The 21567-nt window shown below is 43.3% G+C and overlaps 1 protein-coding gene across 1 annotated transcript in view; it reads left to right on the top strand.

Annotated features, from left to right (window-relative positions):
* LOC122755970 (TRAF interacting protein) overlaps positions 1–20823 on the top strand; it is a 56451-nt gene extending 35628 nt beyond the window's left edge. Inside the window, exons 11-15 of the mRNA XM_044004974.1 lie at positions 9744–9899; positions 15800–15848; positions 18794–18943; positions 19432–19482; positions 19991–20823. Of these exons, the coding sequence (XP_043860909.1) occupies positions 9744–9899; positions 15800–15848; positions 18794–18943; positions 19432–19482; positions 19991–20104 (520 nt within the window). The 3' untranslated portion in view covers positions 20105–20823. The remainder of the gene's footprint in view (positions 1–9743; positions 9900–15799; positions 15849–18793; positions 18944–19431; positions 19483–19990) is intronic.
* The last annotated feature ends 744 nt before the right edge of the window (positions 20824–21567 follow it).

Genomic DNA, 21567 nt, shown 5'->3' with positions numbered 1-21567 from the left:
AACAGTGTTGACTATTATCCTCTACTGGCTCTGATTTGATTTTTTCCTGTTCACAGGGTTGTAGCTTCCAGCTTCAACCTTGTTTTTCCCTTTAAATCTAGACACAATTTAGCCTCTCTGATTTCTGTGTACTTTCCCATTCTTCCATAAGTTTTCAAAAGTGGTTCTGCACCAAGTGCCCAAGGGTAGAGTTCTGTTCTGGGTACTGAGGAAGTTGTAAAGTTTAGATAATACCTGGTTCCTGCTGTTATGAAACCCACCATTTGGAAAGAAGATTCAGAAATAAACATAGGTAATTCTAATGCATAATATTTCATGATAATTTCATTAGGAAGGTACAAAATAAAGTGCCATGTGAAGTTTGAGGGAAAATCAGAATCATAGATGAGGAAATCAGTGAAAGCTTTGTGTAGGTGGTAGCATTTGAGTTGGTCTTTTAAAGATGGTAAGAATTCTACAAGTGAAGAGGGGGAGGCAGTTTCTGGCATTGGGAATAAAAGAAGGCATGGAGGTGGGAGTGATCAGGTTGTGTTCTAGAGTTGGATAAAAGTGCAGTTTGGCTAGATGTAGAACATGTGAGGTGGGTTGGGGTTAGTCGATGAAGTTTGAACTGTAGGTGGGTAATAGGGAGCCACTGAAGACTTTCCGAGCTGAAAGGTAGCATCAGAATTTGCAAATAGGAAAGACAAGCATGGCAAGATAATTCAAAGGATAGATTACAAAAGCTGTAGAAAATGGAAGCAGAGGGGCAGCTAGGTGGCGCAGTGGATAGAGCACCGGCCCTGGAGTCAGGAGGACCTGAGTTCAAATCCGGCCTCAGACACTTAACACTTACTAGCTGTGTGACCCTGGGCAAGTCACTTAACCCCAATTGCCTCACTAAAAAACAAAACAAAACAAAACAAAAAAATGGAAACAGAAAGACCCATCAGGCACCATATCTATTTAACCTTTTATCAAATCTTTTCCACTCACCTCAAAATCTATTTGGCTCCAGTTCACCTTAGATTTTTTTTGTGTGCCTTTTTTTTTAGATTAAAAAAACAACCACCATCCTTCCCATTCTTTGTCTTTGTATAAGCTTCTTTTGTATATTCCCCTCCTTTTTCATTTTCTTTTTCCTACTATATTTAAATCATGTCCTTCATTTTCCCTTTTTCATTTGAAAGTTGCATCATATTTCCTGCCTTTCCTGCTCATATTTCCGTAACAGTGTTTGTGGCTCTACTCAGCAGCCTGCTCAAGTTTCCATTCTCACTTATGCAGCATGGCCACATATAGTTCTGTTTGGCCAACTGGGCCCTTCTCCCCATTTTAACTGCCTGGTGTGACAGTGCCATGCCACCCATTAACCTCTCTATCAATCTGTCTTTGAGTGTGGAGATAACATTGCTGCTCCATCAAGGTGGGAGTAAGTTCCTTAGATTTGGAGCGCTTAGTGAGTCCAAGTTGAAACCCCAGCCTCATGCTAGTCTCAGACAACCAGACAACCTTGTTTCAGATTGAAATATTGAAATGTATCCAAGGGGCAGCTAGGTGGCGCAGTGGATAAAGCACCGGCCTTGGATTCAGGAGCACCTCAGTTCAAATCCAGCCTCAGATACTTGATACTTCCTAGCTGTGTGACCCTGGGCAAGTCACTTAACCCTCATTGCGCCGCAAAAGAAAAAAAAAAAGAAATGTATCCAGAGCAGGGTGAGGAGGATGTGAAGAGGCTGCGATAGACCATGACATCTGAGCAGGACAATGAATATGGAAGGGACTGGGAATGTTTAGCCCAGAGAAGAGGAGGCATGGTTGATGTTTTCAGGTATTTGAAAGACTGTCAGGGGCAGCTAGGTGGCACAGTGGTTAGAGCACCGGCCCTGGAGTCAGGAGGACCTGAGTTCAAATCTGGTTTCAGACCCTTGACACTTACTAGCTGTGTGATCCTGGGCAAGTCACTTGACCCCAATTGCCTCACCAAAAAAAGAAAGAAAGACTGTCATGGGGCAGAGGATTGAAGCTTGTTATTCTTGGGCACAGAGGACAAAACAAGGCTTGCTAGATGGAAGCTGAGGAAAGGAAGATTTTTACTACATTTAAGAATTTCCTAATGGTTAGAGCTATCCATAAGTCTGATGAAAGCAAAAATGAGAGGTTATTGCATTCTCTGTCACTGGGAGTCTGCAAGCAGAGGCTATGTGAGCACTTAAGATACTGGAGAGGACTTCTTGCTGAAGTCTAGGTGGAAATAAATAAGGGAATGAGTGAATGATATGCAGGTTGAACCAGAACACCCTGAGGTCTCTTCTGACTCTGTGAGTTGGAAGTTATTTTTTCTACCCTTGCTTGTACACAGGAAGGGAGAAGATGTTACTTGAATAGCACTAAACCCTCTCTAGCCCTTTCCCCATTGATCTTCTTCCCCTATGTCCCTCGCCTCCTGACCTTCCTTCATATTTATTTTCTCAAGTTTTTCTGACTTCTTTACATTTATGCACGTTGTTAGTTTTCTTTATAAAACTAGGGTGTTGGGTTAGATTGTTCTCCAAGGTGCCTTCCAACTTTTCTGTTCTGTGGTTCTGTGAACTAACTTCTCCTTTAAAAAACTGACTCCAGAACACTCATCCTTATTTTGTCTCCTTTCTTTTCTGCACCTGAAAATGGTCCTTAATTATCTTTTTTGTCTTTTCTTTTGTCAGGGCAATGAGGGTTAAGTGACTTGCCCAGGGTCACACAGCTAGTTAAGTGTCAAGTGTCTGAGGCTAGATTTGAAGTCAGGTCCTCCTGAATCCGAGGCCAGTGCTTTATCTACTGTGCCACCTAGCTGCCCCCCTTTAATTATCTTTTACTTGACTAGCTGTTGCCTACCATGTAGCTTTTCCAGAAAACAACTCGAGTTTTTAAAATAATGCTATTTATTAAGCACTTGATAAATATACAGCATTGTGCTAGGTCCTGGGGAAAAAAAACCAAAGTTTAAGTAAAATATGGTCCCTGCCCTCCTGAAGCATGGAGACTTGTGGCTCATGTCTTCAGTAGTATTCAATTTTCTGACTTGACAGGTTGGATGTACTACCCAATGAGCCATGTTGGCTTCCTTCCTTTGTTTAGGAAGCTTATGAGAAACCCTGGCCAAAAGATCCCTCTTAGAGATTGTCAGAATTATGAAGATGGCAGATCATTATGCATTTAAGCGCCTCTACCAAGCTGTTAATAAAAGTAGCAGAATTTTTTTAAAGGTTCCTTTTTGAACTGATAGCAGAGACTTCATTTTCCCTATCACAGTCAGCTTCTCTAACCAAGGCCTCCCTTTCGACTCTGGAAAACAGCAGCTCTTGGAAAACGAATATATGTCAGGTCCCCTGAACATTAAGCCTCCATAAGCTGACAGTGAGCCAAGTAAACCCTGTATAGCGCACAGGACATGCTGTTCCTGATGGGGCTGTTTAACCAAGTAAATTTGCCAGAGAAAGCAAGATGTTAGAAATCCTCGAAGATGACTCACTTTCTCTAATGAGAGAGAATGGTCTTTGAAACTGTTCTCTTGTCTTATCCTTTGCTTCCTGCTCTGTCCCTTATTTTGAGCCAGTGTGAGACCAACTGTAGGCAAGAATTGGGGAGGAATTTGAAGGAGAGGAAATGACAGGCGAGGAGAAGTGGTTTGGAATATAGAGGAGCTTAAAAAGGCCTGGGAACCAGAGAAAAGGACTCAAAGCAGGCAGGGGAGAGAGTGAGAGTGTGCAGATGGTGAGCTGCACAGAGAGATGTCATGGGCAGGGAGGGGGTGGGGGGATATGTATCCACTTAACCAGACAAAAATGCTTCAATAAGCCCTAAGGTTTGGTGCTGGGGACACCACAGCCATCCCAGCCTACGAGGAGGGAGCTCACTGCCTGGCACATTTTACTGGCTAGAGAGCTGGATGTGGGAGTGTCAGGAAGACCCAGCTTTATATCCTGCCTAGGGGACTTAACCAGCTTTGTGATCCTGGGCAGGTCACTCAACCTTCTAGATCTTCGTTTCCCCATCTCAGAGGTGCAGATAATAATAGCACTTACCTCACAAGATTATTGGGCCGAACAAATGGGATAACATATGTGAAGCTGTAAAAATGTAAGCTGGCTATCAGCCTAAAAATTGGGACCCAGGAAGGGTCTGGGATGTGAGCAGTTTGTATTTGGAATTCCAGCCTGTGCCAAAGAGCAGACAGAGAACTGAATGTGTGGCCCATTGACTAGGTCAGCGAGGCATGAGAAGGTACCATCTGGAATGGCCCAAGGAGATTAAACAATCTTCAGTGGCTCCTCCAGAATAAACTATAAACACCTTAGCTTGGCTTCTAAAATACTCTGCAGTCTGGCTCCCACCTACCTTTTCCCTCTCACTTCCTCTTGCTCCCATTCACATACTCTGTTCTCACGGCCTTTGTACATGCTGCTTTTCACACCTGAAATGCTTTCAGCGGTCACTTCTTCCCCTTAGAACCCTTAGCTTCCTCCAGAGCAGGGCTCAGGTGCCATCTCCCACATGAATGAGGCTTTTCCTGCTTCCCCTTCTCCTCTGAACCCGTAAGTTGTTCGTTCTCTCCCTTGTGAAATGATTTTGTATTTCTTTATCTGGCAATTATTGTCTCTTCCCCTCCACCTCCTAAGTCAGATGTAGACACCTTGATAGCAGGAATATATCCCTGTGCATTAATAAATGGTTGTTGAATTAAAGGAGAAGGCGAGGGGGTGTGACCTGCTGGTAATAGAACTGTGCTTTTAAGATGAATTGCCCAAGTACTTTCTGAATTTTAACACCGTAAGGAACAAAGGTCAGGCCATATCTAAGAGAAAGCCAGAGGATCTAACTTCTCAGTCCTGAAATGATGTCAAAAGCAGAAAAGTGCTATCAGAAAAGCTCAAGCTGAACCTGAAACCCCATCACTGTTGTCTGTAAAAACTCAGAGGTGACAATCTGTGACTAGTGGGTGTGGGAGTTTCCATCTGTTGTTGCTATGTTATGTCAACTATGCCTCGCCTCCCACCCCCCAAAACCCAAACCCAACAACACACAAATCCTATAGTAAGGATTCATGCTTCCACAGTGCTTTAGAGTTTCCAAAGCACCTTCTTTATAACATGTCCCTGTGGCAGGTAGTATAAGTATTATTGCCCCTGCCTTTATAGAGGAAGAAACTGAAGTTCAGAGAAGTGATTTAGCAAAGATCCTGGGACTAGTAAGTACCACAAGAGCCACCATTTGGGCTTTAAGCTGCTTTGGAGCATGCAGGTTCATTCTCCTGGCTAATCAGAGCCACACATTCTTGTTAGTCTCTCCAGAAGTCCTCTGCCTTGCTACAGTGTGTAGCTTCCCTTTATTTTTCCTTTTTTTTTTTTTTTTTTTTGACAAAACAGACATTTCCCAACAGGTACCCAACTATACACCTCCACAAAGCACATTCCCCGCAAAAGCAATGAACTGACCCATTGTTCTGTTAGAACAGGAGCACATTTACCACAGGGACTCATTTTTATGGGCAGTAAGTTTTATCTGTTGAGCCAATCAGTGACTCATTGGATCTCATTGGATCATAGAAGTTAGAACCAGGAGGTACCTTAAAAACCATCTATGGGCAGCCAGGTGGCACAATGGATAAAGCACCGGCCCTGGATTCAGGAAGACCTGAGTTCAAATCCAGCCTCAGACACTTGATACTTGCTAGCTGTATGACCCTGGGCAAGTCACTTAACCCTCATTGCCCCACCAAAAAAAACCCCCAAAACAAACCATCTTGTTCTTCCCCTCATTTTATAAATGAGGACACTGGGGCTCAGAGAGGAAATTACTTGTCCATGGTCATAAAGTAGCCAGAACCAAGATTTCAAGTCTTAGGACTCTAAATCATGTGTGTATATATGTGTGTACATGTGTATACACACAGACATATGTACACGCACATATACATATGTTAGTTTATTATAGTAATATATCATTTTTCATAATTGACTCAGTGATATTTACCTGCCCCTATGTAAAGCAAGCATAGAAAAGGAAGGATGCCATGTTTAGCTAAAAACAGTTGTACTCTACATGGCTAGAAGAAAAGAAAAGAACTTTTTTCAAGGTAAAATGGGCCAGATTTCTTACCATTTCCAAGCTATGTACACCGTGTGCTCCCCCATCCCCCTTCCATCTTAAGGGCTCTTAGGCCGCCACCTCAGCTTCTCTCACTCCAGTGATTAAATCTACGAGTTCCCAGATCTGTCTTCGTGATGCTTCACACATCTCATCAAACACAGCCCTCTGCTTCAGTGTCTGTGTACCAGAAGCCTTAAAAAAGGAAATGTAGAGCACTGAGGGACCCTAGGGGAGAGGGACAGAGGCTGGCCATTTCAAAGTAGGTCTCCCTAGGCAGCCTCATCTTGGAAATGTTGTCATTTGTCCTGTTGTCTGAAAGGACCTACCTCTGCTGTTGCAATGAATACCAAGATCTCTTTGTGTGGCCAGTGGTGCCCCAAGAATGATTTAGAAAATGAGAAGAGAAATCCTGGCATTTGAGACAGGTTTCTGGTTTTATATGTGGTTTTTCTGTTGCTTCCTCTCAGCCACATGGGCTATGATTCAGGAAGAAAATGAGGATAGACCTTGAATTCACCCTTTCAGATATTTCAGCACTTTGAAGTATGTGATACTTCAATGGGTCTGTGATCTCACTGATGTGAGCACTCTTTGCACTGGCAGAGATCATAACCCACCCACACCTTCTGATCCTGTGTGTTGCTTGTTCTTGTCTTTCTAGATAGCTTCCATAGAAGATTTGTCCAGCATGCCAAAAGCCTTCCTCTGGTTCTTTTAATAATCTTGTGGGTACCCATGCAGCGCTCAGGAATCTGTTATCCAAGTTATCCATTTGTTAGCCTTTGCTCTCTTCCCAGCTTGTGCCTTTTCTGGTCAGGTGGCCCCTTGAGGATATCTTCTGCATCACTTGCCATGCTCAAGTTATCAATGACTAACTTACACCCACTGTGTGTTTTTCCATTGCCCTTATTCTGATATCATGGTGACCTGTGATTTATAACCATACAAAGAGAATACTAGTATTGAGAAGTTGGGTTTTGGAGGCAGGGAGTAGATTAGAATTATTGAAAGCATTGTTCATTAGCCAAATTCAGTCTAGCCCATTCTCTTCCTATTCATCTCTGGGCCTAGCTCACTGTCTATTTATAACAGCTATCCATTATATATGTATTGATGGAAGGGCATTAGTGGTCTACCTAGATGCCAAAATATGAGAAATAGACATCTACCATCCATTTGGGTTTTGCTTTTTGGATTGTTAGCTTAATCTCTCTTGCATTCCCTGTAGTATTCTAGTGCTTGATGATGACCCTTTCAGGTCTTGGGGGGAGGGGGGGGTGGGCAGGGCAATGAGGGTTTAAGTGAGTTGCCCAGGGTCACACAGCTAGTAAGTGTTAAGTGTCTGAGACCAGATTTGAACTCAGGTCCTCCTGATTCCAGGGCTGGTGCTTTATCCACTGTGCCACCTAGCTGCCCCCCCTTTCAGGTAAATTTTTAAAAAGTTGTCAGTCCTGCATACATTGAGTTGAAGTGATCAAATAGTTTGTTCTTCCCACAAATGTTTATTAGGCACCTAATATGTGCAAGGGACATAGTAGACCCTACTATGGGGCATACATAGTGTCCCCTAGACACTGGAGGGAGGGAGGGAGGGGGTGTTAAAAGTGTATTTTCAGGTTCTTTAAGATGCCTTACCTTAAAACTGAGCATAATCTTTCAGAGGAAAAAATGGGACTTTAATGAAAAAGAGAATTTTCGGGTATTCGTGATGAAAAGACCTGAACTGAATGGCAAATTTGACTTTCAAGTACAAGACCCTAGAGAATCAAAAAATTGGAGTTGGGGGACATACCTGGGGTCATGCAGTGGGTGACTGTCTTGTGTCTGAGGCTGGGTTTTGGCTGGGATCCCCCTGGGTCCAGGGTGGATGCTCTGTCCACTGTGTCACCTAGCTGCCCCATGATGACATCTTTAGGGTTAAATTGAGGGGTGAGGAGAATGCACTGGGGGAAGGGGAAGAGCAGAGGTGAAATCCTACATGAAAGAACCTGGAAAAGGTTTATGGAGTGGGGGAAGAGGGGAAGAGCAGGGCAATAAATGAATTTTACACATCAGAAAAGGCTCAAAAACCTTAAACTCATCAGAGTTGCCTCAAGGAGGGATTAACACACACCCCAAACTGGGTGGGGTAATCTATTTAATCTGGGCAGTAAATGAGCCTAACACTCATCAGAATTGGCTCAAAGACCTCAATCTCATCAGAATTGGCTCAAGGAGGAAATAATATACACACTCAATTGGATGGAGTAATCTCTCTAACCCTGCAGGAAAATAGATGGGGAAGGGGATAAAGAGAGAGGGACAAAAGAAGGGAGGGAAGATTGGGGGAGGGGACAGACAGAAGCAAATCCCTATTGAAGAGGGATAGGATGAAAGAAGATGGAGAATAGAATAAATATCAAGGCGAAGGGAATAGGATGGAATGGAAACCGTTAACAACAGTAATCATGAAAAAGAGAAAAGGGGGAAAAACTGTACAAAAAAATATTTATAGCAACTCTTTGTGGTGGCTAAGAATTGAGAATCAAGGGAATGTCCATCAGTTGAGGAATGACAGAAGAAGCTGTGGTATATGATTGTGGTGGAATGGTATTGTGCTATAGGAAATGACAAACAGGATGATCCCAGAAAAACCTGGAAAGACTCATGAATTGATGTATAGTGAAGTGAGCGGAGCTGGGAGGACATTGTGCATAGTGACAGCAGTATTTTTCAATGAGACTTAACTACTCTCAGCAGTGCAATGATCCAAGACAATCCCAAGGGACTAATGATGAAGCATACTATGCACCCCCATAGAAAGAACTGATAAAAAGAGCACTTGTGGATTGTACATATATAACCTGGTTGCTGTCTTATGGAGGGGGGAGGAAAGGGAGGGAGAAAAATTTGAAACTCTAAATCTTGTGAAAATGAATGTTGATTGAGTGTTGATCTACTGTGATGGACTATATTCTTCTCACCAATGCAATGGCACAGAAGAGTTCCAGGGAACTTGTGATGGAAGAGGATCTCCAAATCCAAGAAAAAAAAAAAAAGAACTGCAGAGTATAGATGCTGAATGAACCATACTATTTCTTTTGTTTTTGATGCTATTGTTTTTTTCTATTTTGAGGTTTTTCATCATTGCTCTGATTTTTTCTCTTATAACATGACTAATGCAGAAATATGTTTAATGTTATTATGTGTGTGTGTGTATATATATATATATATATATATATATATATATATAACCTATATCAGATTACCTGCTGTCTAGGGGAGGGGGGAGGGAGGGAGAAAAATCTGAAATTGTAAAGCTTGTATAAATAAAAGTTGAGAACTATCTTTACATGTAACGGAAAAAAAAATACTTTATTAATTTAAAAAAGAAAAAAGAAAATGAATGTTGAAAACTACCCTTACATGTAACTAGAAAAAATTAAATAAATATTTGTTCCAGGGAGGAAAAAAAAAAAGATGCCTTACCTTAATAGGTAGGGTAGGACCCCATGTGCAGTGAATAAATTGAACCTAGCTGTTCATTCAGTCAGAGCCTGAAGAAGAGAATGTTCCTCTAAAGAGAGGAAGGCAGATGGAATTGCCATTTATGCTGTTGTATGTCTTCTGTAGTGAATGCTTCTTTCTCTTTCTAGCCCAGCTCCTGTGGAAATGCTGAGCCTAAAGTTGCGACAGCCTGCCCGTGGGGAAGACATTGATCTAAATGCCTCTTTTGATGTGGACACCCCCCCAGCCCAGCCCCACAGCTCCAAGCTTGTCCCAGCTAAGAAGCTCTGCCTGGAGCAGTCAAGGTGAATGGTCTTTGCCCTGGCCCGTGATCCCAGCTTTCTGCACTGGGGAAGCCCATCAGTCATCTGCTGGGTCTGTAAAGAACCGATGGTGACAGGGGGAGGTGGGGAGGCCATTACTACTTACAGTCATTTTCCTTTGTCACCAGCTCCCAAATCCCCTTTTTAGAAAAATAAGGGGAAGATTATAGGAAGATATCACTAGAGGAAAGCCAAGATGAAGGCATTCCCTCCTTTGGCCTTCATTCCAGAGCTGGGATGGGGTGGTGTGATAGCCGGTGGCTTAACCCCAAGGGGGATGTGGGTCACATCCCATTCTCCCTGTGATACTGTACATTTGTAAGACTTAACAAACCTCCTTTATCCCTCCACACTATCTCTCTCAGCGCCCTCCCTCTGCTGTGCAAAGCTCCCAACCACAATCTTTCCGAGCCAGATATTGGCTTCTCCTGACAGTTGTAAGATAACCTGATGCTGCAGGCAGATTCTGCCATGTCAGGCAAAGACCAATATGTTAGAGCTCTGTGTTGCCCATTTTCATTTTAGGTGAGAAATCTCTTTCACATCTTGTTTGGGGAAGGGAGGAAAAGGAGGGGAGTATGCATTTATATACTGAGTGCTTTACAAATATCTTATTTGAACCTCCCAACAACCCTGTGAGGTAGGTGCTATTATCCCCATTTTACAGTTGAGGAAACTGAGGCAAACAGATCAAGTGACTTGCCCAAAATTACAGAGCTAGCAGGTGTCTGAGGCCAGATTTGAACTCAGATATTCCTGATTTCAAGTTTGTTATCTTTGCCCCAAACTCATTTCTCTTCCAAACTTCCCTACTACTGTGGGGTTTTTTTGTTGTTTTTTGTTTGTTTTTTGTGAGAGTTAAGTGACTTGCCCAGGGTCACACAGCTACTAAGTGTCAAGTGTCTGAGGTCAAATTTGAACTCAGATCCTCCTGAATCCAAGGCCAGTGCTTTATCCACTGCGCCACCTAGCTGCTCCATCCTACTACTGTTTTAAAAATAAGTTCTTATTGATATTTTCTGTTTCTTACTTCACTATATACTTTCCTCTCCCTGAGAATCATCCCATATGACAAATAGTATTTTTAGGAGTCAAGGGACCTGAGGGGAAGTCAGCACAACTGATTGATACATTCAGAAAGTCCAAAAACATATGCAATGTGTAAAACTTGTGGACCTCCCACTTTCACAAAAGGGTGGGTTGAGGGTGTCTTCTTATTTCTCTTCATTTGAGTCCCATTTAGTCTTTATAAGTTTGTTAGATTTACTTTTGTCTTTGGTGTGTCATTGTTCTTTCCAGTTACATTGTTACTGTGTATGCTGTTTTCTTGGCTCTGCTTACTTTAGTCTACATAAATACATATAAATCTTTCCATGCTTTTCTGGACTTATTACACATCATTTCTTAGAGTGGAGTGATATTTCATTAGATCGATGTACCACAATTTGTTTATTCACTCCCCAGTTGATGGGCATCTTCTTTGTTTCCAAACTCTTAGCTATCACAAGAACTGCTGCTTATAAATATTTTGAAGTATATGAGGAATTTTTTCTTTGTTTTGTTTTGTTTTGCTGGGCAATTGGGGTTAAGTGACTTGCCCAGGGTCACACAGCTAGTACGTGTTGAGTGTCTGGGGCCAGATTTGAACTCAGGTTCTCCTGAATCCAGGGCCAGTGCTCTATCTACTTCGCTACTTAGCTGCCCCAAGAATTTTTTCTTATCGATGACTTCTCTGGGTTATAAGCCCAGTAAAGGAGTATCTGGGTTAAATGGTATGGACATTTTAGCCACTTGATATGCATAATTCCAAAGTGCTTTCCAAAATGGTTGTACCATCTCACACTTTCCCCAGCAATGCATTAGTGTACCTATCCTTCCACAAACCCTCCAACATTGCCATATTTTGTCATTTTTACTCATTTGCAAAGTGCAAGGTGAAATCTCAGGATTGGCAAAGCTGTTAAGGTGATCACCCTCTTTCCAGTCACCAAGGTTCGTAACCTTGGTGTCATCATCAAATCAATCCTCATTCTCTTTCACCCCACATATCCAATGGATTGTCAAATCTTGTTTGTATTTTTGAAACCTCTCTTGCACCTATCCTCTTTTGTCTGCTCCCACCGTTAACACTCTTGTTCAGGCCTTTATCTCCTCTTACCTCGACTCTTGCAATGAGCTCCTCTTTGGTCTGCCTTCAAATCTCTTCCCTCTCCACACCATCCTGCACACTACTGCCAAAGGGACTTTTCTAAAGCGTAGATCGGACCACGTCACTTCTCTTCTCAGGAAGCTCTGTGATCAAATATTACTTCATCTTTATCTCATCCTTGAGAGATTTTTTTCATGCAAGTTGTATAACATGCAAAATTATTACTACTGTAGTACATGTAAATAATTTATAAGTAGGTAAGTATGTATATATTTGGTATATATGCTCAAAATTTATTTGCTGGTGGGGATATGCATCAAAGAAGCCATTGCTCTGGGAGTTTTCAATGCCCTGCTCTTCTTGCTCTGCTGACTTCCTTAGGACCCAGAGCTCTTCTCCCTGTGCCTTCATTTTCCTATTTGTGTTTGTATTAACCTCTCTGTAAGGATATAGACTTTTCACACTACAGTTACAAGCATTCTGGCAATTGAAAACCACCAGACAAGGACCTAGATATCAGAAGTGGCTGTTGCCATGAACTCAGGGATATCTGAAAAATTTGTGGAAGGGAGCTTGAGTCTGCACAAAGTAGAACTTCTCTAATAACTAATAATGACTCAAGTTTTTCTGTTACTTTTCTTGTTCTTGTTGTTGTGTGGCCTCCAAGCTACAGCAGTGCAAAGAACAGAAGCAAATCCCTTCAGAGACTTAATGTGGTGAGAGAATATGGCACTCTTCAGAAGAGTGAGAGAAACTGACACTTAGAGGAGCAAAAAGTGGGTCATTAGGACTGTGTCTGTGTGTGTCTGTGTAACGTACACATACATGTACAGAGTAGCTGCTGTTCTGCACTAGCAGAGAATGCCCCTCCTCAAGGGGAGTTCCCTACACCAATGAAATGAGAGGCCTGAACAAAAGAAAACACACACACACACACACAGTCTTCATCAAGTGTTCAGCCCAAAGAAGTGAAGGTTGATGTCAAGGAAAAGATCATTGATAGGCAACTGATAAGAGAGCAGAATCTTCTGAATAATAATATAACATCGACCTTTTTTAAACCTCATTAAGGTTTGTGATGCACTTTGCATATATTATCTCATTTGATCCTAACAACTTTGTGAAATAGGTGCTATTATTATTCCTATTTTACAGATGAGGAAACTGAGGCTGAGAAAGGTTAAGTGATTTGCCCGTTCGCATGTAGCCAGTAAGTGTCTGAAGCAGGATTTCAACTCAGGTCCCTTGACTCCCAAGCTGAGCACTCCGTCTCCTACACTGATGTGTCCAGGAAGGATAACGGGCTGAGAAGTGTTCTTTTAAGTCAGGCCTGATTAGAAAAAGATGGGGAATTTCATTAAAAAGAAAGAAAATCCTTCAAAACCAAACTGGGGTATCTGGTAAAAGCTTAAGAGAAGACGGCTTTGAAGTTCAGAGAAGACTTGGGGGGATTTCAAGAAAAGTAGTTCAGAGCTGAGTGCCCTGATGAGATCCCTGCTGAGCTTCCTGTGCCATTAATTGCCTACTCTGCAGACCTAAAAACAAGGGCTAACATTGGGGGGGTGTCTAGGATGAAGCCCACAGAACAGTGTTTGTTCAACCAACATTTGCTGACTAATTAGCAATTCAAGCTGTTATACTAGGTGACTTCTAAGGCCCTTTCCAATCCTGTGATAAGTTACAATGTGTGAGATAATGTCAAAGCATTGTGCATAAGGTACTATTGAAGTTGTGGGACAAGACCTAGTTCCTACTTTCACATGGCTAACTCACTGGTAAGTCATGAGATAGAACATCCTTCCTTGTATTTGAATTATTTTTATTTAAGAAAGGGAAATTAAAAACAATGGAAGTTGAGGGGGAGGAGGAGATCACTTGTACCTAGGAGGTCAGACAAAGTTTCATAGTAGCAGTGGCATTTGAGCTGGGTCTTGAAGGATGGGTAGACTTTTGATAGGGAGACTGGGGAATGGGTATTCCAGATTAAGGAAACAGCATTAACAGAGGCACCGAGGCAGGAAAGAATAGAATGTGTTTGGAAAGGGAAGAAGTACCCTGTTTTGGCTTAAGGAGGGTGTGAGCACGTGAGATGTGGCTGGGAAAGTAAATGTGGGTTAGTCCGGAGAGAGAGCCTTGAATTCTGTATCAAAGAAATTTAGTTAGACTTTATCTCACAGAAAATCAGGAATATTTTTTAAACAAGGAATGACACGATCAGTGTAGAGGGTTGATTGGAGATCGAGAGAGACTGTGGTCCAGGAAACCAGGTAGATGTCTGTTACAAAGGGAGAGGACCCAAAGAGGAGATAAACCAGAAGGAACAAGGAAATGAACTCAGTCATGGACAGCAGCTGCAATGAGCCAGCTAAACTGAAGAGATTCTCAGGCTGATCAAATTAACTAATAGAAACATCCTCCAGGATCAGAGAGAATCTTGTGCTGTTAAAAGAAATCTGCTTCAGGGTAGGAAAGGGTCCATTAGGAAACTTAAACAGGCCCCCAATTGCCAAATACCTGCCTAGCCATTGAACAGAGAAATGAAACGAAGGAGCAAGATGTAGTGGTAGATGACAGTTCCTATTGTTTTAGAAGGTTTTAGGCTCATCGTGTCAACGATAGTCATGGCAAAGGACCGAGGGAGGGGAGCAACAAATGGATTCTGTGCTTGACTCCTTGAGACAGCCATTGGAAAACCTGAGGTACCATTTAACGGTATTAAGAGAGTAATCCATCACAGTTCAGCAAACATTCCATGCTATGTACAGAAGCCAAAGCAAAGTTTTGGAGCAGAGACAAAGATGAGAAGCCACAGAGTCCTTGTCCTCAGAGAATTTATAATCTAATGGGATAGGACGTGCACAAATGAAATCTGACACAGTACTAGGATGTTGTAATCAAGCTAAGAGAGAGACCCGAGTGAAGAGTTGTGGGAATATTTGAGGGGAAAGAAATCATTTTTATTTGTTGGTCAACTTAACTGAGCCTCGAAGGAGATATTTCAGCAGGTAGTGACGTGTGGAAGGTGTGTATATTCCAGACATGGAGGATAGGAGCTAAATAAGATAAATAATACTTTATCAAGTTCAGTAGTCCAGTAGATGGGTCCTTTAAATGTCTTTGTGCCACAGTCTAGACACCTGAAGGAAAAGATGAACAAGTAGAGACTGCTGTATCCTCATCTGTGAAATGAGGGCTGTAGACCTCAAAGTGATCTCTCCGCGCCCTTCTGGCTGTGACTTCTAAGATCTTTATACGCAAACACCACCACAGACATGGTCTCCATATCCGAGAACAACTGTTTGGATTAAGTGGAACCAGAGAAAGCCTTTGATTTGATATCTTTAAAATGCTGTGACTTTCCCCATCCCCCTACCTTCCACCCCCTTCTTGCTAGCAAGAAACACAGCCTAGCTGGATCCTTTGTGGCTGTCAAAGGAAGGAAGGAATGAAACTGTGCCCAGCAGCATGGCAAACCTGTAAAGAGGGTGCCCCCTGGTGGATGATTCTGCAGGCAGCAGCTATGCTGAGAAGCTCCCAAACGGTGTGGCACAAAGGGATGCAGGCAAACCTGTCCCCTTCTGTCTAAATAATTTGGGGAGGAGCCTGCCTGGTTGAGGTTTGCTGGACCTAGCAGGATAGCCCCCAGCTCCTGGAAGTCAGCTGTGGGCAGAGCTAAGACCTCTATACAAGCTCCCTGGCCAGCCTCTCACCCTCTTGTTGGATTTTCTTGCAGCTCCCTGACTCCTGGCATCTCCAAAAAAGACAACAAAGACCCCAAAAAGGTAGGACATTTCAACTTCCTCTTCTGTGGAACTGGTCTATCCTAGACCCCTCCAAAGGCAGGAAAATCTCTGGGCCTGAAGGCTAAAAGCTATCCTGGTCTGGCCAGCTTTGAATTCTTTCCCTGGTGCTTCTCTTGTCTTTAAAGCTAGTGTATGTGGCTTCTATAGTTTAGGCAACCTGTCTATGTGAGGGAGAGTTATCACCTTATAAGGCATAATGGGAAACACCACAGTGATGGGAAAAATACTGGACTTGTGTCAGACTTTGGAATTTTAATTTTTTAAAAAATTTTAAAAAATTTCTTTTTTTAGTAATATTTCCTTCCAATTACACGTCAAGACAATTTTTAGCATTCATTTTTACAAGATCTTGAGTTCCACATTTTCTCCCTCCTTCCCTTCTTAAAAAGGTAGGCAATTTGATATAGGTTATACATGTGCTATCATGTAAAATATTTCCATATTAGTCACAGTTGTAGAAGAAGAAACCAATCAAAAGGAAAAAACTATGAAAAAGAATAAAAGTAAGTGAAAATATGCTTTAATTTGCATTCAGAGTTCATCAGTTCTTTATGTGGATGTGGAGAGCATTTTCCATCGTGAGTCCTTTGTATTTGTCTTGGATCCTTGTGTTACTGAGAAGAGCTGAGTCTTTTCTAGTTAGTTAATCATCATCACATAGTGTTGCTGATGCTGTGTATAATGTTTTCTTGGTTCTGCTCACTTCACTCAGCATCAGTCCACTTAAGTCTGTCCAGGTTTTTCTGAAATCTGCCTGTTCATCATTTCTTACAGCACAAAAATATTCCATTACGTTCATACACTACAGCTTGCTCAGCCATTCCCCAATTGATGGGCATTCCCTCAATTTCCAATATTTTGCCAACACAAAGAATTGCTGTAAATATTTTTGCAATGTGGGTCCTTTTCCCTTTTTTATGATTTCTTTGGCATACAGACCTAGTAGTGGTTTTTCTGGATCAAAGGGTATGCATAGTTTGGTTGCCTTTTGGGCCTAGTTCAGACTTTGGAATTTTTTATTTCTTTCTTTGCTGCTTCCTGTGTGCTCTTGAGATGGCATAGATGTTGACTTCTCTTAGAATGTGAGCTCCTTGGGAGCAGGGACTGTCTTAGCTTTTCTGTTTGTTTCCTCAGTTCCAGAGCTTAAATGAGATATTAGAACTAAAAGCTATAAAAGCTCATGCAGATCTAAGCCATTATTATGATGTAATCCACTTTGTAATCAAGTCCAGACTTGAGCCTTCCCAAGGGGCAGTCTGTCCTGCTTACTCCCCTTCCCCTTTTTTTCAATCTTAATGGTGTTTTATTTTTTCCATTTACGTGGAAGGATGATTTTCAGCATTTGTTTTTATAATATTTTGAGTTCCATACTTTCCTCCTTTCCCTCTCTCCTCCCCAAAACAACAAGCAGTCTGACATGGGTGATACATGTATAATCACATGAAACAGATTTCCATATTAAATCATGTTGTTGCCCAGCCCCCCCCCCTTAAAATAAAGTCTCCATGGGGAAGGTAGAACTCCCACCACCTCTTCTTGTTCTTTCTTTCTTTCTTTCTTTTATTGCTAACATTTATTTTTATTAATTTTTTTTTTTGGTGAGGCATTGGGGTTAACTGACTTGCCCAGGGTCACACAGCTAGTAAGTGTCAAGTGTCTGAGGCCGGATTTGAACTCAGGTCCTCCTGAATCCAGGGCCGGTGCTCTATCCACTGCACCACCTAGCTGCCCCTTCTTGCTCTTTCTTAGTCTTGTACAGGTGAATTTTTTCAAACAGGAAATAGACAGAATGAACCAGATTATTTCTACTCAACATGAGTAATGCTAAACATAATGGATCTATTCAGTTAATCAGCAAGTTTTTACTTAAGTGCCTACTATGTGCCTGACACTCTTGTTTTAACTGAACCTAGAATTTCCATCTCTTCCTAGTTAGGAGACATGAAGGTATATAGGATATAACTGGTATAGAAATAAAAAAGCATCAACAAAATTTTATTTAAGACATTTTCCTCACTCTTGTGGCCCCAAGAACTTGTTTTCCCCATTTTCCTTTTATCTACATAACAATAGGATGGAGACATCATTATTATATGGTGTCTTAGATGCACAAAGTACAGCAAGCCTATGGAGCAGGGCGTGAGAATATTTACCTTGTTTTATAAATGAGGAAGCCATGTTTCTCAAAAGTTAGATGATGCCCAGGATCACCCAACTAGTGAGAATTGGTGGAGGAAACAGGCCTCACTACATCATGCTGTGTTTCACCATTTTAGGCCAAATTATACCATTCAATGATATCTCAGTATGAAGAGAAATTAAATCCAACTCTAGCAACCCATAGCACTGTGTCCTTTCCTGGGTGAGTTTCAAAGGGACAGAAAGAACACTTGGCTGGCACTAAAAGTCTCTAAAATTAAAGGTGTGGATTAAGTGCTCTCTAGGGTCTCCTTTCAACTCTAAAGTTCTCTGTTCAAGGACCCCTTGAATCAACATGGATATTTCTGTGCCCCAGTAGCAGCTAAGAGCTGTGTTTCTCTTTGGCTCCTCCCCCTCCTAGCCTTAAAATGCCCCATAGGAAGCTGTAGAGCTGCCAGCCTGGACCCTGGAGACTCAAAGGAAGAGCACTCTAGGACACTGGTGGTCCACTTCTGGGACGCTGTTCACAGGGGGGCGTGAGAGAACGAGCTTTGGTGAGAAACCTGTGTTCCAGTTCCCCTAAGAACCAGTTGGGTGACTTTGGACAAGTCATTAACTTCCCATTGGGCTTTAGTTTTAAAACAAGATGGTTGTACTGACTGAGCTCTCAGAGCCCTTTCTCTACCATTGTAGGTCCATGAGATTCTTCCTCCCAACTCCCCTGGTATTCTGGGGCTGTGCAGAGACCTCAGACATTTATCTATGACCTGGATTCTCCCCTTTAGGTGAATGGTCTTTGTCTGGGGGGTCAGCATTGGGCTGGAGAACAAGATGATGAGCTGGTGGGTAACTTCCCCTCATTCATTCGGAATGCTGTCCTGGGCAAGAAGAGGCCCCTGGGCAACCTGGGGGACCCATGCAGGAACAGTGGAACCGTAAGTATAGCTGGCCGCTTGCCTCCCCTTATTACTGTTTCAGTGAACCTGTGGGCATCCAATTCTCACCCACCTCCCTCATGCCCTGTGGTCTTCCCCGGGGAGTCAGATGAACATCCTTCCTCTTCCTACAAAGGCTTTCTCTTTCCTCTTTCCTGCTCCTACCTCCTTAACTGTCAGTATCTTATCTCCCTGATAGTGAAGTATTAGACTTGAAAATGGGAAAGACCTATGTTTGAGTCCTACTTCCTTATCTGTAAAATGGAATGACAGAACCTACTTCACAGGGTTATTTTGAGGGTCAAATGAAATAATACATATAAAGGTGTTTCACAGATTTTAAAGGTACCATGTAAATGTTCACTGTTGTGACGATAAGGCATCAGACAGGGATCATATCTTTTATCAAAACTTTATTTCTCCCACACTTACCGCAGTGTTCTGTATTTGGTAGGCACTTAATATGTTTATTGTATTTATTGCCATAGGTAAGAACGGGCTTTGATGGGCTTGGAGGACGAAGCAAGTACATTCAGCCCGTATCCTTTCTTCTCTGAGCCTGAGTTTGCCGAGGGACACTCAGGGAGGGGCCCAGAGCTGCTCTTGTAGAGATGATTGTAGGGAGTGTCTGATCCCCTCCCAGTCATGGGGGGGGGGGGAGCTCTTCTGTCCTGGCTTTGGACAGCCAGCCAAGGCTGAACCTTGGCTTTGCTTGAGTGTTGTGTTTGCCTTTTGTTTTTACAGCCAAATCACTTCCTCTCTAAGTGTCTACTTATTTAACTGTTGTAACCAAGACTCTGGCCACATTCTGATTGTGTGGTTCTGCACTGCTCTGCTGAGAGGAGGAAGGAGTATTTCATCAGCACCTCTCTGGGACCACGATTAGTCATTAGTCACTTCTCGGTGGTGTTGTGGTCTTCTTTTTCTTGCATGTTGGAGTAGCGTGGGCATTGTGTATGTTCTCCTGGAACAGAGATTTTCCTGTTCTTACCCCCTCCCTGCTGTCTCCAGATACCTGGACTTTTCCCTTGACTACAGCTTCTCCAGACTGACCCCTCCATCATCCGTCCACTGCCCATAAAGGCAAAGCCCAGGCGCAAGGTCGTGTCAAAGAAAGCAGCTCCCTCTGTCCAGGCTAGGTTGGACACTTTCCTGAGATAACCCAGAGGCCCATGTTGGGTCCAGAACGCACAAGAAAAGGCCACTGGGCATTCTCCCTTTCTCTCCAGACTTCTGAGAGACAGGGGTTGCCCGTTGGCCTGGAATGTGTGGGAGCAGGAGTAGGCCCTGCAGTCCACTGGGTGGAGGCGCAGCATCTGCCACCACTGGGGCTACCTGTTGGGTCATCCCAGCAAGTCACGCAGGGCACTCAGTGCTCAAGGTTCCCAGCGGGGGGCCCCGTCACACACAGCGTGTGCAGCTGACTCTGGCCAGGCCTGTGGTGGCTTGAGGAGCACCCATGGCAGGGGCTGTAAGCAGCAAAGTCCCCACAGCATGGCTCCCTCCCTTCCCTATGTTGCCTCTTCTCACCTTCTGGGTTCAGCATTTCCCTGGCAGGGCTCAGGAGCTCAGACTGTGGTACATTTTAATTCCTCCAGTGTTCCAGGGCTTGATTCTCTTACCTTATCCCCCTCCCCCACCCCATCCTGCACCCAAATATCACCTCTTCTTGACCAGCCCTGCTCTCCCCAGGTGCCTGCAGCCATGGCTCCAGTCCCTTCTGCCCCTCTGCCCAGCCCAGCCCCCACCGGCAGAGACTCTGCTTTTGCCACTCTCGTGTCCTAGTTGGCCTGGACAGGAGTGAAGCCTGCTTTCCTGTGAAGGTGATGGGCTGGTCATGGGCTGCACCTAGTGTTCTTATGAGGATACATGTAAAATAAAGGCAGTTTCACAAATGTATGGGTGTGACTGAGTGCTTTTGTTGCCTGGAGGTGAAAATAAAGGTCTCTAGGCCCAGCCAACCGGCTCCCTGCCTTGTGACCGGGGAGAAGGCATTAGGGCTGCCCTCCTGTTGGAGCACCCAGGAAAGGGGGTATGGTCACCTTTGTCTCACCTGCTAGGATCGGGGACAGATGGGTGGGAGTGGGGCTAAAGAGGAGATTTCCTTTCTAGAGGGAGAAGAGGGGGCCTTGGGAGCAGAGTTGGAGTCTAGACAAGATTGAAGATCAAGTGAGCTCAGTGAAATCAGGCTGGGCCTCCTGACCTTCCCCCCGCCCCAGGGACTTCCCTGTGTGGGTTGTTTTAGTTCCTTTTCCAAATACTACTGTAGTAGCAGCCTAGTAGGCCTGGGATCAGTTAGGGACACGCTGACCCTGAGGGGGACGCTCTGACCATGGAGAAATATGGTTGATCAACTTGCTGGGGTTAGGTAGAGATGACTCTTTCTTTGGAAAAGCAAAGGAGTTAATTAACCAGAGAGTGGTTAGTCAAAACAGATAAAAAAGCAGACATGTTACAGACATCCAGAAAGCTGAGAGCCTTGAAATTTGTAGCATGAATTTAGTTGGGAGCCCAGTCATGTTTGCTATGCAGTTAGGACCAGGTAGTGACAATAATCTTGAGTTAGAAATGTGGAATTTTTATTATTCATGTATTCCGCTCCCCAGATAGCTAGCATCCTCATT

Source organism: Dromiciops gliroides, chromosome 1, assembly GCF_019393635.1.
Source record: "Dromiciops gliroides isolate mDroGli1 chromosome 1, mDroGli1.pri, whole genome shotgun sequence".
Classification (NCBI taxonomy): Eukaryota; Metazoa; Chordata; class Mammalia; order Microbiotheria; family Microbiotheriidae; genus Dromiciops; species Dromiciops gliroides.
Note: the sequence above shows the minus strand (reverse complement) of the source record. Positions and strands in the feature narration are given on the sequence as shown.